At 48.0% G+C, this 17,327-nt stretch overlaps 2 protein-coding genes and 1 long non-coding RNA gene across 6 annotated transcripts in view; 1 reads left to right on the forward strand and 2 right to left on the reverse strand.

The window, feature by feature from the left end:
* Positions 1-19: 19 nt before the first annotated feature.
* NDUFA3 (NADH:ubiquinone oxidoreductase subunit A3) lies at positions 20-2,605 on the reverse strand. The gene is made up of 4 exons (XM_077915761.1): positions 2,248-2,605; positions 1,951-2,025; positions 619-696; positions 20-175 (listed from the first exon to the last, which is right to left on the reverse strand). The coding sequence occupies exons 1-4, from the start codon at positions 2,588-2,590 to the stop codon at positions 84-86; spliced, it is 588 nt and encodes a 195-aa protein (XP_077771887.1). The 5' UTR covers positions 2,591-2,605; the 3' UTR covers positions 20-83.
* OSCAR (osteoclast associated Ig-like receptor) overlaps positions 2,472-17,327 on the forward strand; it is a 17,155-nt gene continuing 2,299 nt past the window's right edge. The window contains exons 1-8 of one of the 4 annotated variants that reach the window (XR_013389873.1): positions 2,472-3,235; positions 3,885-3,917; positions 6,263-6,562; positions 7,420-7,701; positions 8,224-8,392; positions 8,874-8,991; positions 12,062-12,163; positions 12,858-14,959. Coding sequence is in view for 2 of the 4 variants with exons in the window: in XM_077915692.1 (XP_077771818.1) it covers positions 3,199-3,235; positions 3,885-3,917; positions 6,263-6,562; positions 7,420-7,701; positions 8,224-8,392; positions 8,874-8,877 (825 nt within the window). In the remaining 2 variants the exon portion in view is untranslated. Of the gene's footprint in view, positions 3,236-3,884; positions 3,918-6,262; positions 6,563-7,419; positions 7,702-8,223; positions 8,525-8,873; positions 8,992-12,061; positions 12,164-12,857; positions 14,960-17,327 lie in introns of those variants that run through there. The other 3 variants (XM_077915692.1, XR_013389868.1, XM_077915702.1) reach the window with 3 other exon arrangements.
* LOC144324366 (uncharacterized) overlaps positions 11,452-17,327 on the reverse strand; it is an 18,664-nt gene continuing 12,788 nt past the window's right edge. Inside the window, exons 2-3 of the long non-coding RNA XR_013389922.1 lie at positions 14,408-14,558; positions 11,452-12,931 (exon numbers count right to left, since the gene is read on the reverse strand). This is a non-coding gene — a long non-coding RNA (uncharacterized LOC144324366). The remainder of the gene's footprint in view (positions 12,932-14,407; positions 14,559-17,327) is intronic.

The raw sequence follows: 17,327 nt of genomic DNA on the forward strand, positions 1-17,327 counted from the left end.
CACACTCAAGCTCAGATGCTGGGGTCACTCTATGCATTTTATTGACTACAGGGAAGGGGCCACCTCCATGTCACCAGAGGTGCTCACAATTTCTTCAGCCACTCCAGACTGGGGCCCTGGGGGTCCTGGGGGTGGCTGGGCACGTCGGGCATGTTCCCATCATCTCGGAGGGGCACTGTGGGGCAGGAGGGTGGGCCATTGAGACCAACAGGTCTTGGGAGACCCATAAAGGCTAGTCTGTCAGTTTGGACTCAAAGAGAGAAATGGGACCCCAGAGGAGAGGTGAGAGAGGGGATGCAGAGAGAAGCAGGGAGATAGAGACCTGGAGGTACGGAAAAGCAGAGAGACAGAAACAGGACAGACACCTAGAATGACAAAAGTCCAGAAAGGAATACAAATCTGGAATGACAACAGAAACTCAAAAGTGCAAAAACAGACAGGAAATGATTTTTATGGCACATGGATCAGATCTCAGAAAAAAGAAAGTCCAGTCCATACAGCAGGTTCTCAGATCCTTGCTGAGGAAGAACCTACCCATGATTATTCCTCCCCCAGCGCAGGAAGGTCCCTCCTCACCCTCCACCCCTGCTTTGGGCCAGCCCTCCAGCTCCCACTCACCTGGATAGTTGTAGGGTGTGGCCTGGTTGATCATGGTGGCATATTTGGTGAAGGGACTGAAGATGGGCAGAATCACAGCTGTGGAGAGACGGGGGAGGCCCAGGGGAAGGTGGCTTTCAGGACAGGGGAGGGGCAGAAGCTGAACCTCAGCAAACTAGGAGTCAGGTACTTAGGAGGAGGGGAGCGGGGAGGTCCTGCCCCTCCAGGAAACCCCATGGCATTCTGAGATCCCCACTTATCAGTGGACGGAGCGGGAATGGGACCTAGAGGGCACAGAGGAGGGAAGACATGGGGGTGGTCACAGAATGAGGGCATGAGTGTAGAGGTGGTCAGGGAGCACAAGGTAGTGGGTGAGAGGAATGGTTTGGGGATCTTCCAGTGGAATCATGAACTGTTACAAACCGAGGAAAGGAAGGGTTGTCTCAGAAATCACAGTCCACCTAGGGTGGGCACCAGGAGTCTCAGGGAGTAGGGCAGGGGTGGGGGGTAAAAAGAATGTTCTAGGCCAGCACTGTCCAGCAGAAACATAAGAGCCACATATTTAGTTTCACACCTTCTAACAGGCACATAAAAATAAAAGATACAAATGAGTTTTCAAAAATGATTTAACCTGGCATATTGGAAACATCATTTCAATACCCCATCAACATGAAAGAAGCAGAGATATTTTATATATTTGTCATTCGCTTTGCAATCCAGTGTGTACTTTACACAAAGCCTACCCAGCTCAATTCACAGTGGTTCGGTTTCAGGCGCTCGGTGGCCGGTGTGGCCTGTGGCTGCCATGGGGGACAACTGTTCTAGAACCTCAGCGGGCTGCGGGCGGCCTGCAGACCAGCAGCGCTGACAGGACCTGGGACCTGGGGGAGATGCCGCATTCCCTGCCCATCCCTGACCTATGCCGAGAGCCTGCCCTTGAACAAGACCTCCCGCACATTAAAGTCTGAGCAGCCCTGCTCTAGAACAGAAGCTGTCAGTCAAGGCAGCGCGGAAGAGGCTTTTCACCGGAGATTCCCCAGCCCCACCTCCACCCCACCCCACTCCAAGCTTAGTGTGGGGCGGGGCGGGGGGGGGGGGCAAGGGTGAGGAGTGGTAGGATTCTGACCGTGTTTTTAATGCACAGCCAGGGCTGAGAACCTCGCCCTGAGGGTGGGGTGGGTGGGGTGGGGGAGGGTCATGGACCTCCCAGGTAGGTGTGTACAGGGTGGTCCTAATAGTGGGGGTGGGGCGGGGTGCAGACACACGAGGGGGCCCTAGAACGTTGAGGGTACAGGGCAGAGCGCTAGTGGGGAGCGACGGGACCTTGGGTGAGGGCGCTGCACGCTCACGCACCGAGGCCCCCGATGGTGAAGGACGCGACCAGCACCGGCTCTTTGGCCCAGGCATCCTTGAGGAAGGCGGCGAGTCCTGGAGGGGAGGGCGAGGAGGGTCATTCCTGCAGGGGACGCCTCCGGTGACCTCTAACCCTCTCGCGCCACCCCCGCCCCGGAGGAGCCCTCTCGTGATCTCGGCGCCCCCCTGTGGCCCTGCCCCCACCGCCTGCACGGAGGCTCCGCCGTGCCCCAGCACCGGCACCACCGGGGCTCCGGGAACCAGCGGACCCAGCGCGCCGCGGGCGCCCTCACTTACTCCCGGCCATCTTGGTCTCGGCGGCGGCGGCGGCGGCGGCAGCAAGCGGCCGGAGCACTCTGGGAATTGTGGTTCCCGCGCCCGAGGCTCCGCAATCTGAGTGCGCATGCGCACTGGCACAGAACTGCGGCCCGGGGCTGTGGCGAGGACGCGAAGCACTCTGGGAGTTGTGGTCCCCGCGCTGGAGCCCCCGCAGCCTGAGTCCGCACGCGCGCACTGGAGCAGGACAACTGTCAGAATCCGCGGCAAAGAAAGCAGGCGGCACTGCAGATTTAAGTGCAAATCTGTCTCCGCCTAGGAGTCGTGCCTGAGGAGTACTCCCAGTCCTGCAGCTGCGACTCATCCAAGGCGGAATGCAATAGTCCTCATTTTAGAGTTGACTCATGAAAGCCCATTTCACAGATGAAGAAGCGGAGACTGGGAGAGGACAGATAACTTAGCTATCCTTCGAGGTCTCAGCTCAAAATCAGTTCATCCTGGAAGCTTTAAGTCTCATCCCAGGAGGGTTAGGGGCCTTCTGTGGACTCTCTCAGTGCCACATGTGACCTCCATGTAGCTGACTTTTTTTTTTTTTTTTTTTTTTTTAACTCACCTGGTCTGCCTCTGTTTTTACATCAGACTGGGAGTTTCTCTAGGGCAGTAACGGGGTCTGATCCCTCTCTGTGTCCCCAGAATAGCGCAGCACAGGGTCTGGCACATCATAGGTGCTAGTTTTAGTCTTTTTTTTTTTTTTTTTAAGTTTAATTAGTGAACACAACTGGTTATGACTGCCCCATCTCCCAGGCTTTTCCACAGCACCATGGGGCTGTGACACAGTCACCCAGAGGCCCCCACTTCCCTCCTCCCTTCCTTAAACAGAGCTCTGGCTTTCTGGTATTGCATTTCCTGAGAAGTGAGAGGGCACCGCTGAGCCCTGGCTCCTGCTTCTGCTCCAGCCAAGATCTGACCACCATGGCTCTGGCGCTGATCCTTGAGCTGCTGATCCTCTGTGAGCCACCCCTCCCCCTTCTCCCTGGGTCCCAGGCTGGCTTGGGTGCAGAGAGACAGGCTCTGGGGACCTGGACACTCTGAGCAGGGAGAGGGAACGGAAGAGGGCTACTGAGTCCCTCTGAGGGTAGGTGCGGGATGGTCAGACAGCACTAGCTGAGGGTTCAGAAATCTAGACCCAGAATAAGGGGACAGGACCCAGATCCTTGGGTCCTAACACAGGAGAACACAGAGGTCTTGAATTCCTTCCTAAGGACTGAACTCTTGGGAATGACAAATGTAGAATCCTAGACTCTGATGTGGGAAGAAGAGGAAGCCAGAAGACCTGGGTCTCTGGGAAAGAAGAGAGCTGGGGACCCAGACTCCTGGACCCCAGAGAGGAGACACTGTGGGCTCAGATTACTGTCTCCTGGAAAAGGTGGAGTCCAGGGGTCTGGACACTGGGTGTAGAGGCAAGAGGGGGCTGGGGCCAGACTTCAGACTAATGAAGTAGGCAGGGATTAAGAGCCTGCAGTTCTGGCTACTGAAAGAGGACATATGGGTAAGATTCCTGTTTCCCAGAGGAAGATTTAGATTCCTGGGTTTGCAGTGAGGTGAAGCTGGGAGAAGCCTAGAACTTTGAAAAGACTTAGCCCCTCCGTGATCTACAGGGCCTCTGTGTCATTCAGACATCACTCCAACTGGTGAGTAATATCCCCCAGCCATTCAGCTGTAAGCCACTGACAGCCCATTTCCAACTACTCAGATTTTATTTTGGTGCCCAAGCTCACCCCAGATTTCCAGATTTCCCTCCCTCCCGCTCCTCTCTTCTTACATCTTTTCTTCCCTTTCTCCCCCCTTTCTTTCCTTCTCATCTTACTCCCTTTAGTGACCAGGATAGGTGAGTAGTAAAGACCATGAACTTTGGAACTAAAGATCTCTAAGCTAGAACCCCACTTTCACCATATTATTCACTTGCAACTTTGAACAAAGCATCACTTGCTACTCAGTTTTCCTTCTCTGTGAAATAGGCTATTGTGAGGATTTAATAAAATCACCCATGTATACCAGGAGCCTGGCTAGCTCAGTCCATAGAGCATGGGACTCTTGATCTTGGGGTTGTGAGTTTGAGCTCCATGTTGGGTGTAGAGATTATTTTTATTTTTTAAAGATTTTATTTATTCATGAGAGACACACAGGGAGAGGCAGAGACACAGGCAGAGGGAAAAGCAGGCTCCCCCAGGGGAGCCCGATGTAGGATTCGATCCCAAGAACCCGAGATCACACCCTGAGCTCAACCACTGAGCCACACAGGCATCCCAGTGTAGACATTACATTTAAAAAATATTTTTTAAAATAAATTTTAAAAATCACGTTGTAAAACCCTTGACTCAGAGCTTGGTGTAGTGCAGGGCTCAAGAAATAGGATCTCTGGCCAATGCCAATTATTCCCCCATTTGGAAGCCCATTTGGACAGGAGTAGGGATCCTCCATCCTGAGAGAGCCTTGAGTTTCCTTCTAGGTTTTCTGATGGGTGCGATCTCTTTCTCTCAAACCTCCCCACTACACTACACCTTCAAACAAGAATCACCTGGAAAACCACTGAAAACCACCTTAACTATCAATTTATTTTAAATTAATAGTTTTTAATGATACAGCTAACATATATTCATGGTTTAAAAAATCATTACCAAAGGACATATAACCTCCCTCTTCCCCTTCCTCATCTTCCTTAAATAAGCTGTGATTCCTTACCAAAAAATTTCCATGCATTCAGACTCATATATGTAATATATACTTTGTTTTATTGCCAAGGCAACATTGATATTTCATGACCCATGTTGTTCTGCATCTTCTATTTCTCACTTTACAATCTCTCTTGGAGATGTTTCTATATTATTATAACTAACTACATTTTTTTTAAACTGCTGCTTACCATTTGCTATGTATGGTTGGAGTCTAGTTTATTTGGCCCTCTTGATATATATTTAGGTTGTTTCCAGGGTCTTTCTCCAGTCTCACCCTAATTAATGCTTCAATGAGTGCTCCAAAGTGAGCTTGTTGTGCCTCTGTGTGTATATCTGTCTAGGGTGGAACAATGGAATTATTAGGGCATGCCCTTTGTGGATTTTGATAGAAAGAGATAAATGAACTGCCTTCACAAAAGGTGCACTCAAGTATACCTACCTACCTGTTTCACCACATCTTCACTTAAACAGGAGATAAACAATTGTTTTAATTTTTGACAACCTGATAGGCAAAAATATCTTACTGTTGTTTAAATTTTTTAAAAAGATTACTAGTAACATTAAGCAACTTCCCCCGCTCCCTATGTGTTTTCACACCTTGGATTTCCTCTTTTGTGTACTGCCTTATTCATGTTTTGTCCAATTTTCAACTCAGCTGGGTTTGGGATTTCTTTCTATACTCTTAATCTATGTGATGAATGAGTAAGTCATTTCTGCCAGTGCTGTTGATTGTTTTCTAGCTCCATTTGTCTAGTCTCATATACAACTTCAAATTTTGCAGTCATCAAATTAATTAATCTTGTCTCTTCTGAATTATTTTGTTCTGTATTTTAAGATAGCTTTTTCTACCCCCAAGACAGATATATTTTCCTATATTTTCTTCTAATACTTTTACAGTAAAACAAAACAAAATAAAACATTTAACCTGGAATTGGTATTGGGGAATGGTCTGAGGTAGGGATACACCTCCCCCCCCCCCCCCAGTAGATAGCAAATTTGGCAACTACTGAAATATGCTGACTATGATACAAATAGTCTGAAGAACAATTTAAAATTGCAGATTTCAGGGACCCAATCCCTTGACATTATGTTTAAAAAACACGGAGTCAATAAAGCTCAGGAGTGACCCTGCTATTCTAATTTGCGGCTAGTCTTGACAATCCTTGACTGGGGTCCAGCACCTTCCCTATTTTATAAGCAGGGAACTGAGGATGAGAAAGAGGCAGGGACTGCCCCAGGTGATTCTCTTCCCACCCCACCTGCCCAGGAAGCCCAGGGACCCAGGAGTTCTGTTTATTCAGTCTCCCCAGCCTTATACCCCAAGCCATGGCTGGAGGCTCAGCCTGCTGCAATTGTAACCCCTGGGGTCAACGTGACCTTGAGGTGCCAGGCACCTCAACTTGCCTGGAGGTTTGCACTCTTCAAGTCTGGAGAAATCACTCCTGTGCTGTACCGGGATGTGTCCATGGAGCTGGCAGAGTTCTTCCTGGAGGAGGTGACCCCAGCCCAGGGGGGCAGTTACCACTGCTGCTACCGGAGTCTTGGCTGGGACCTGGGTATCTGGTCCCACCCCAGTGATACACTGGAACTGCTGGTGACAGGTGAGGTCCTGAGGTGGGGCGCTGAGGGGAAAGGAGGGACTTTGGGGTGTGATGAGGGAGGGAGAAGGAGGGACTGAGAGATACAGGAGATACGGAAAAAGACATACAGAGACAGGCTTGTACAATGACCCAGAGCAAAAATTACTACATGAGGGAAAGAGAACCAGAGAAATGGATGATTCTTTACTAGGGGCGACTGTGCCTCCCAGGTGACCTTTGGCAATACCTGGAGACATTTCTGGTTGTCACTACATTTTTGGGCTATCCCTACTACCAGAATTGCTGCAAAACACCCAACAATGCACAGGACAACCTCCATCCTCACCCCATACAACAAAGAATTATCTGGATTTATCCAAAATGTGACGAGTACTGTGGTTAGGAAACCTTGGGAGAAACCCAGAAGCACCAGAAGAAACCATACGGCAGACACTGCCTCGGAGATCCAGGGTAGTGAAACACACAGCGCGGGGGAGATTAAAACAGGGACGTACAAAGAGAATTTCAGTGAACCACAGGCAGACAGACAAGGGGACATCCGGGGACACAGAGGCAGAGACTGCAAGAGAAAGGTGTGCTCGGGGATGAAGATACAGGGGGCGCCACCGACTAGGATGCAAAGGACACAAAAGCAGAAATAACGAGAGACACAGAGATGTTGGGAGGGAGGGAGAGAAATGCAGAGTGAGGCAGGGCAGGGGCGTCGGTGAGCGGCGGAGAGGGAACGAGAGCAGGAGGCGGAGGCAGCGGGAGAAGGGGGCCAGGCCGGGGGCACAGGGCCGGGGAGCGGGAGGAGGGGCGCAGGGCCGGGGGGCCAGGCCCGCGCCAGCGCTCGCCCCCGCCCGTGCCCCTCGCAGACCAGCTGCCGCGCCCGTCGCTCGTGGCGCTGCCCGGGCCGGTGGTGGCGCCCGATGCCAACGTGAGCCTGCGCTGCGCGGGCCGCCTGCGGGGCATGAGCTTCGCGCTGTACCGCGTGGGGGTGGCGGCGCCGCTGCAGTACCGCGACTCGGCGGAGCCCTGGGCCGACTTCCCGCTGCCCGGAGCCCGCGCGCCGGGCACCTACAGCTGCTACTACCACACGCCGTCCTCCCCGTACGTGCTGTCGCTGCGCAGCGAGCCGCTGGTCATCAGCGCTGACGGTAAGGGCCCGGCGCCCGGCCGCAGCCCCTGCTCCCTGGCGGGGGAGTCCGGCCTCCGGTGCCTCCCCGCTCCCCAATCTAGGGGTCCGGGCCCCCAGCCCCTGCCAGGAGTCCGGGCCCCCTGTTCCTCCCTACTCCCCAGCCCAGGGATCCAGCCCCCACCTTGGCCCCTACTCCCCAGCCAGGGGATCCAGGCCTCGGGTTCCTCCCTGCTCCCCAACCCTGGGGTCTGAGACCTGGTTCCTCCCTGCTCCCTATCCCAGGTGTCTGGGTTCCCAGCCTCTCCCTGCTCCCCAGCCCAAGGATCCAGGCCCCTGATTCCTCCCTGCTCCCCAGTCTAGGGGTCATGACTCTACCCCCTTCTCCCAGACCCTGGAGTCCAGGACCCCTGCTCCCACTGACCCATCTCAACTTTGAGACTGGGAGCTGAGTCCCCAGTATCACCCTGTAGGTTCAAGACCCAGATGGCAGGCCCAGACTCTGGGTTCTGGAGCTGAAGGCCTCTCTCTTGCTGTCCCACAGGCTCAGGCTCCTTGGACTACACTCAGAGTAACCTCGTCCGCCTGGGGTTGGCTGGCCTGGTCCTCATCTCCCTGGGCACACTGATTGTTTTTGACTGGCACAGCCAGAGTCGCACCCAGGCAGCGTCAGGCCCTGAGCCCCAGAGGACTGGATACAGATGCCTCCAAGTGTGAGAAGACTTCCCAGAGATGGGGAGAAGAAATAGGTTTCCTGGGGGTGGACAGGCCCTTTCAAGAGCCCCTCAGTCCTCCTGGCTGAGCTCAGCTTCTGAGTCACAATAAACTTCCTACTGTGTTCTCTAGCTCCCTTCTGGGTCATTCCTCTAGTAGATCAGTGGAAGGCTCTATCTATGGTTGTGTCTTCCTAGTCACGAGGCCTGGGTTTGAGTCCCAGTGCTGCTGCTCACTCGCTGGGATATTAGGAAAGTGACCTCTCCCAAGTCTAAATTACCCTAACTGTAAAATGGGCTCAGTGATAATACCCACTTCATAGTCTTGTTGGCAATACACACAAAGCCCTTAAAAGTGACTGGCCTATAGTAAACACTCAGTAAATGTTAGCTCTTATATAACTGTAGTTTCTACCAGATGCACAGGACTGGAATGAAGTTATAGGGTTTGTTTGTTTGTTTTCCATTGTGCATGTTCCAGCTGAACTTTTAAGCAATTCACTGCCATTTCCTTCATGACTTCATTCTTGGTCGCCAAGCAAACCTCTTCTGAACACCTCCTCAGACCTTCACCAAAGTCTAGACCAAGATCAGACAAGGTAGAACTTTTTCCCTATACAGCTTCGTTTGTGTGCGGTGCAGGTTGTTTTCTTGAGTCATTGTCATAATTAAGCGGAGTCTGTTGCCAAGGCTACAGCAAGAGCAGTGTCCGCACAAGAGCTTTGACCTAGACATTTATACGTTGCACCTGCCCGCTTCCCACCGACTCTTGGCTGCTTTCACCATTGTGGGTTTTGTGTGTGTGTGTGTGTGTGTGTGTGTGTTTAAGATTTTATTTATTTATTCATGAGAGACACACAGAGAGAGGCAGAGACAGAGGCAGAGGGAGAAACAGGCTCCCTATGGGAAGCCTGATTCAGGACTCAATCCCAGGACCTTAGGATCAGGACCCAAGCTGAAGGCAGACAGTCAACCACTGAGCCACCCAGGCACCTGCGTTATGCCTAATTTTGATGGAGCATACATCCTCTTCTTTTGTTACTAAATTTTCCACCTTCCCCTCCTTCTCTCCCCACTTTATCAAGGAGAGGATAAATTCCATTTTTTGGACAGCCCCGGCTCCATCACTCACTAGCGAGATAGCCTTGAGCAATCTCTAGAGTCTCTTGAATTGTCGTCTGTGAAAGAGGAAACTAAAAATATCTACCCTCTTGGTTCAAGAGAACCAAACAACTTGTCCCCAACATGTGGAGAGAGATCATAAAAGCGCAGATCAGCTGTTTTAACCTATTCACTCCGTTTTGGGGAGACATTGAGTAGGAAGCAAAGCTTACATCACAGCCCTGTACATGCATCCACTTACATCTATAAACTAGAATTCAAGTTCTATGAAGCAATATCTACTTCCACTATTTTATTATAATCTGTTTTATTTAAAATGCTGATCATGACTCCTTTCATTGATACAACAGCTCACATGCCTAACATACACGGTGAAACATGACTTTAAGAAGTTGGGCAATATTTGTTCCTTGGTTACAGAAACTGATTTCTGGACTTGTATAAAGACCAGTAAATTCAAAATATGGATAAACAGTGTAAAATGATGCTATTTCAACACCCAGTTCTCCTAGTAGTTGAGATTTGGGTGCTGAAATTCAGCAGCACTGAAATTTTGGAATCAAAGTAGCCACCTGGGTTCATTGACTTTTGCTGAAGAGACAAGAGGAGGGACTTCCAAGCAGGACTTTCTGGGTTTGCACTTAGTACCAGTGGGGACTCCTGTGGAGCATGTCCTGGGCAATCTCTCTGTGAACTGTGTGTGGATATCGGAAGTCAAAGGAGAAGCAGAGACCCAGGTTCACATGAAGGAACCAGATGTGGATGGGGCTGCAAAGTCATCAAATCCAATCTTCTCATTTTATGGATGGGAAAATGGTGGAATGGAAGGGTGGCATGGAGCTCCCCTAGTCATACAGGAAGTCAGTGTCACATCAGGAGGCTCCATCTATTCATTCATTAGTTCCTTTACTATTCAACCACTTATCCCAGTCATTCATTGTCATCCATCCTTTTGTTCATTGATTCTCATCCTAGTTTCTTTCTATCCATCCACCCATCCCCTTTCCTCTTGCTCTTGTTTTTTTTTCTTGCTCTTATTTAACTATTTATCCTTTCTTTTGCCCTTATACCCATCATTCATTCATTCTCACATCCATTCACCCATTCCTCCCTTTACTAATCAGTTAATTTATTAATCCACTCATCTATTTATTATACTTATTCAGTATCCATCAACCAACCTATGCATTTACTTATCCAAAAACTTGAAGGTATCTTCTTCAGTAAGTGGGGAGAGGGGGAAGGGACATTGGAAAATTTAATAACAACAGAAGAGGATGTGTGCTCTACCAAAATTAGACATAAATCAGGAATGGAACACATGAGTTTTGAGTGGTTAGAAGTGCTCTGAGGCGGAAAATGTGTGTACGAGAATGAGAAAGGAATAAAGGTTAGCCAGATGAAAACTAGAACGTTATTGATAAATAATATTATAAATAGACTATTATTATTTTTACTTTTAAATATTTATTTAAATAAATAAATAGCATCTGAGTGGCTCAGTGGTTGAGCATCTGCCTTCTTTCTGCTCAGGTCATGATCCCATGCTCTGGGATCAAGTCTGCATCTGGCTCCCTGTGGGGAGCCTGCTTCTCCCTCTGCCTGTGTCTCTGCCTCTCTCTCTGTCGCTCATGAGTAAACAAAATCTTTTAAAAGAAAAAAATATGTATTTATTTAGAGAGAAAGCATGTGTGAGCAGGGTGAGGAGCACAGGGAGAGGGAGAGAGGATCCTCAAGCAGACTCCTCGCTAAGCGCAGAGCCCGACACAGGCCTGGATCTCGGGACCTTGAAACCACGACCTGAGCAGAAACCATGAGTTGGCCACCCAACCAACTGAGCCACCCAGGTGCTCCTGTCACTTCCACTTTTGAATGAGGAAGAGAAAGGGGAACATTATTACATTTAACCATTGCAAAGCAATTCACCATTCCTGAGGCAGTGGTTCCTTTTTCTTTTTTTTTTCTTTTAAGATTTATTTATTTATTTTAGAAGGGGGAATGGGCACAGAGGGAGGGGAGAGCATCTCAAGCAGCCTCCATGCTGAGTGCAGAGCCCAATGAGGGGCTTGATCCCATGACCCTGAGATCATGACCTGAGCAGAAACCAAGAGTCAGACGCTCAACCGACGACACCCTTAGGGGCCCCCAGGCAGTGGTTCCTTTTCTTTGTCACCCACAAATGCTCACAAGGTGTTTGAAGTGAGATTGTGACACATCTGCTACCAGCTCTACCAGCTCTCCTTTTCTATCTGCCCTTGCCTGGGTCTGCACTCATCCTTCTGGTCTCAGGTTACATGCTGTTTCCCCTGCAAGCTTGCCTGGCCCACCTGTGTTCCCATAGTTCCCTGAGTATTTACACTGTATTCTGATTCTCTCCCCACCACCCATTAGACCACAAGTTCCTCCCGAGAGGGACCAGGTCGTTTCATTTCTGTGTCTCCAGAGCCTGGCATAGGTCTTAGGAAATGTACACAGTGTGTCTGGATGAGGCTCAGCACCCTGACAATGATCTAAGTGAGTTCCTTACTTTATTTTGCCTTTGTGCAGTGGGCAGAATGATGCATCATCCCCGCCGCCCCTGCCAACAAGTGATGTCCTGATTCCTGGAACCTGTGAAAATGTTGTGCATGGCCAAAGGACTTCTTAGGTGTGATTAAATTAAGCATCATGGGGTGGGGAGGTTATGCAGGATTATTTAGGTTTAGGTAGGTTCCATGTAGTTACAAGGGTCCTTATTTATAAGAAGGAAGAGGTCAGAGTCAGAGACGGGAATGTAGAAACAGAAGCAGAGGCCAGTGTGATGCAGGGTTATGAGCCAAAGAATACAGGCTCCTCTAAAGCTGGAAAAGTCAAGGAATTGGATTCTCCCCTAGAGCCTCCAGAAGGAATGCAGACTCTTAACCCATTTTGGACTTCTGACCTTCAGAACAGAGAGAGAAAACATTTATGTTCAGGCTACTAGTTTGTGACAATTTGTCACAACAGCAATAGCAAAACTAATACTCTTAGCTTCAATGAGACCTCTTTCCTTTTCCCACAAACCCAGGTATGTTCACCCTTAGGACTTACACTTCGGTCCCCAATCTTGCTTCCCCCAGGTCCCCATTCATCCACTTGGCACACATTTTTTCAATGCCCTCCATGTGGGGGGGGGCACTGTGCTGGGTGCTGGGGACAAGCGGGGAATGACAGCAGGCATAAACCCTAATCTCATGATGCTCGCTGAGAAAAGCATTAACCAAATTGCTACTCACTGTATTGATGAGCTCACTTTGAGCTGATGTAAAAAAAAGAGAAGGAAAAAAAAAACCTATTATGATTTTATGTCTCTTTCACTTCACAGTATATAGTTGAAACAGTCTGGGACTGTTTACCAACAGCTTTGCTCTTGTCAACATGCAGTTTTCCGGTGTGGTTCTGAGGCAGCATGAAAGGAGGAAGAGAGAAAGACAGAGACAGAGAGAAACAATCATTTTTAAAGAATAAGGCCCAGGATTTGAACATGTCTCCTCTACTCTCATCCCAGAACTCAGTTCTATGGCCAGGTCTAGCTGCAAAAGTGGCTGGGCTCTAGCATGTGACCTTCTAAAAATGGGCAGGTGGGTTCTATTACTTAAAGGAAGAAGGGAAATTTGGATGCTAGGAAACCATTAGCCATCTTCATCAGTACAACTATAGCAAAACAGAAGAGAGAGATTTGGTCTAATCTTGGAGCTCTCTGATGGCTTACTGAAGTGAAGAGGTGAGATCTGAAAGGTGAGCAGATTTTAACAAGGTAAAGGTGCTGGAAGGGTGTCCTAAGCAGAGGGAAGAGCATGTGCAAAGCCCCCCTCCCACCCCCACCCAATGCCGGGTGGAGGGCACTGGGATTGAGAGATGCAAAGTTGTGTGCTCCTGCCACCTTGTGGTCACACCTTTTTCCTTGCAATCCCTGAACTCCCTAACAGGCACGTCATAGGACTGTTAGCCATCCTTGTCTATTCTGGCTCGACACTGAGTTGTGAATGGCAGTGACCAGTGTCATTTCCAAGCTGGAGTGTTTAATTGTAAGGACTCCCTCCTCCCCACTCCGAGCTCCCTCTTTTCTTGGACAGAGTGACCAGCAATGTCGGAGATGGTGGCTGCTCCACTGGTCGGGGTGCATGAGGGACAAAGATGAACCAGACCCCCCACCAGCTGCTCCTACTAGAGTCTCCCTGCCCTACCTGGCTCCAGGCACTCCTCCTAGGAGCCAATCAATATTGCCATCTTTTTGTATGCCTGTCTTGGTCAACTTGGGCTTTTTAAAAATGCCATACGCTGGGTGGCTTGAACAACAGAAACTTATTTCTCACAATCCTGGCAGCTGAGTGCCAGCATGGTTCTTGTGAAAGCCCTCTCTCTGGCTTGCAGGTGCCCTCTTGTTGTATCCTCACATGGCAGGGGGAGAGGGAGAAGGAGAGGGAGGGAGGTGAGGGAGAGAGGGAAAGAGAGACCTGAGGTTCTTCTCATGTCTCTTCTTATAAAGGTACTAATCCCAACCATGTGGGCTCCACCCTCATAATATCATCAAACCTAATCACCCCCAAAGGTCTCACCTCCTAATACCAGCACACTAGGGGTTAGGGGCTTCAATATAAGAATTTTGGGGAGACACAGACATTCAGCCAGTAACAACATGCTTCTGGAGATCTTGTACCCATTGCTTATTTTTAAAGAACTATGGAAAGTTCATGCCACGGGAAGGTGGTGGGGGGCTCTGCTATGGCATCCTGGAAACCCTTCACATGGCTACACAGTCAGAGGCTTGAACTGCAGCTAATCTGAGTCCGGGCACAATGCCTTATGATCCCACTGGAACACGCAAGGATGGGAGGTTTGTGAGGAGCTGCTGTGAGCCCATCTCCCACTCACCTTATCTTCTCCCCGGGAGACTTTTGCCAGACAGCTTCTCATTGCTTCTCAGGTTCCAATGAGGCGTGATGCTTTCTGCCCTGCTCCCCTCAGACTGCAGCTCCAGAATACAAAAATGCTCAGCTGCAGTCTAGATTGGGCTCTTGTGGGTCTGCAGAAAGAGACGTGGCCTTTATTTCTGGTTCCTGGCACAGAGCTCCTAAAACTCTTGAGATTTACTGAGTGACGAGGGTGACAGAAGCATCTTTTGTTCTAATGAGGCCACACTTGGTGAGCCTCTAGGTAGCTTAGGATGGGGACTGATCATCAGAAAGACCAGCCATGTGACTGGAAGCTTGGAATCTTCAGCACCATCCTCATCTCTGGGGAGAGGGGAAGAGGCTGGGTATTGAGTGATTAACTCAATGGCCAATAATTTAATGAATCATGCCTCATAGTGGAACTTCCATAAAAACCATGTGATGAAGAAGAAAGATCTTTCTAAGTCATACAAATTGTTTAAGAAATCTGGTTACGGGAAAAAAAAAAAAAGAAAGAAATCTGGTTACGGGACACCTGGGTGGCTCAGCAGTTGAGCGTCTGCCTTCAGCTCATGGCATGATCTCAGTCTGAGGATAGAGTATGACATCAGGCTCCCCACAGGGAGCCTGCTTCTCCCTCTGCCTGTGTCTCTGCCTCTCTCTGTGTGTGTGTGTGTGTGTGTTTCATGAATAAATAAATAAAATCTTAAAAAAAAAAAAAGAAATCTGGTTACGGGGGCTTGGGTGGCTCAGTCGGTTAAGCATCTGACTCTTGATCTCAGCTCAGGTCTTGATCTCAGGGTTGTGAGTTCAAGCCCTGTGTTGGGCTCCATGCTGGGTTCAAACTTAAAATCAATCAATCAATCACTCAATCTGATTAAAGTGTTGAGGTGAAAGCTTTGCCAAAAGTATCAGTGTTGTTTTCCGGTGCAATTAGGAGAATCACATAAATAATTCATTTTACTATATTGTTCTCTACTCTGTTGAAATAAATCTACACAGAGAAGTGTTATTTAAACAAAAGGGTCTCATAAGAATCTCAAAACTTTATTTTTTTAAAAGATTTTATTTATTTTTAAAAGATTTTTATTTATTTATTCATGAGAGACACAGAGAGAGAGGCAGAGACAGGCAGAGGGAGAAGCAGGCACCCTGTGGGCAGCCTGATGTGGGACTCTATCCTGGACCCCAGGATCACACCCTGCGCCAAAGGCAGACTCTCAACCACCAAGCCACCCAGGCATCTCGAATCTCAAGACTTTAAAAATCATTGCCATATCTTTTGGAGATCACCCTCAAAGAAACTCCTGTGATTATAATTGGTTTCTCTCCCCAATAATTTGTTGCCTTGTTGATTTTTCTATATTACTGAACAGAAAGATAAGTAAGCTCTGTCAAGACAATAGTCTCAGGGGCATGTTGCTTTTCTTCCAAATTAATGGTGGAAAAAATCATAAAAACCTATGATGTGCTTGGCTTCTTATTTTAACAAAGACATTGGGAATTTTGTCTTAAATTGGCCTATCGATCAAATACAGCTTGTCGACTTGTAGATTTGAATCCTGATTTTTTAAAAACTGACAGGGATGCCTGGGTGGCTCAGTAGTTGAGCATCTGCCTTTGGCTCAGGGCGTGATCCCAGACTCCCAGGATCGAGTCCCACATTGGATTCTTTGTGTGGAGCCTGCTTCTCCCTCTGCCTGTGTCTCCACCTTTCTCTCTCTCTGTATCTCTCATGAATAAATAAATAAAAATCTTTTTAAAAAAACTGACCGAAGAATATATTTGATATTATTGAGGAAATATGGATACTGACTGGATTATGCGATGGTAGCAAAGATACTACTATGATATTGCTTTGGTGGTTATTATATATTTTTTAAAACAGATTCTCATCTGATAAAGATAGCTACGTACTAAAATATTTTGGGATTAAAAAGATACGTTCACAAGAAATTTACTCAGTAAAATCTAATTATTTAATAGCTACTATTACTTAAAGTTTTTTTTTTTTTTTTAGTATAGCTGACACACAATATCACTTTGTTTCAGGTGTACAAAAGAGTGATTCAACTTCTCTATATGTCACACTGTGCTTACCACAAGTGTAGCCACCATCTATCACCATACAACACTATTACAGTCTCATGGACCATACTCCCTATGCTGCATTTTATATTCCCATGACTTACTCCATAGCTGGACACCTGTATCTCTCTCTCCCCTACACCTATTTTCCCCATCCCTACCCCCTTTCTTTCCGGCAACCATCAATTCGTTTTCTGTATTTTTAGGTTTGATTCTGCTTTTTATTTATTCATTTTTTTAGACTCCACATATGAATGAAATCATATGGTATTTGTCTCTCTTAGTCTGACTTACTTACTGACTTACCTACTTACCAGGTGTTGGCACAATACCCTCTAAGTCCATCTGTGTTGTTGCAAATGACAAGACCTCATCCTTTTTATGGCTGCATAATATTCCTCTGTGTGTGTGTCACTTCTTCCTTATCCATTCATCCATTGATGGGTACTTAGGTTGCTTCCATATCTTGACTATTGTAAATAATGCTGCAATGAGTATAAGGGTGTACGTATCTTTTTGAATTAGAGTTTTCATCTTCTTGGATAAACACCCAGTAGTGAAATTATTGGATCATAAGGTATTTCTATTTTTAATTTTTTGAGGAACCTCCATACTGCTTTCCATGATGGATGCATCAGTTTGCATTCCCACCAACAGTGCAAGAGGGTTCCCTTTTCTCCACATCCTTATCAACACTTTTATTTATTGTATTTTTATTTTAACCATTCTGACAGGTACTTCATTATGGTTTTGATTTGCATTTCCCTGATGATTAGCAATGTTCATCATCTTTTAATGTGTCTGTTGACAAT

Source organism: Canis aureus, chromosome 1 (assembly GCF_053574225.1).
Source record: "Canis aureus isolate CA01 chromosome 1, VMU_Caureus_v.1.0, whole genome shotgun sequence".
Lineage (NCBI taxonomy): Eukaryota > Metazoa > Chordata > Mammalia > Carnivora > Canidae > Canis > Canis aureus.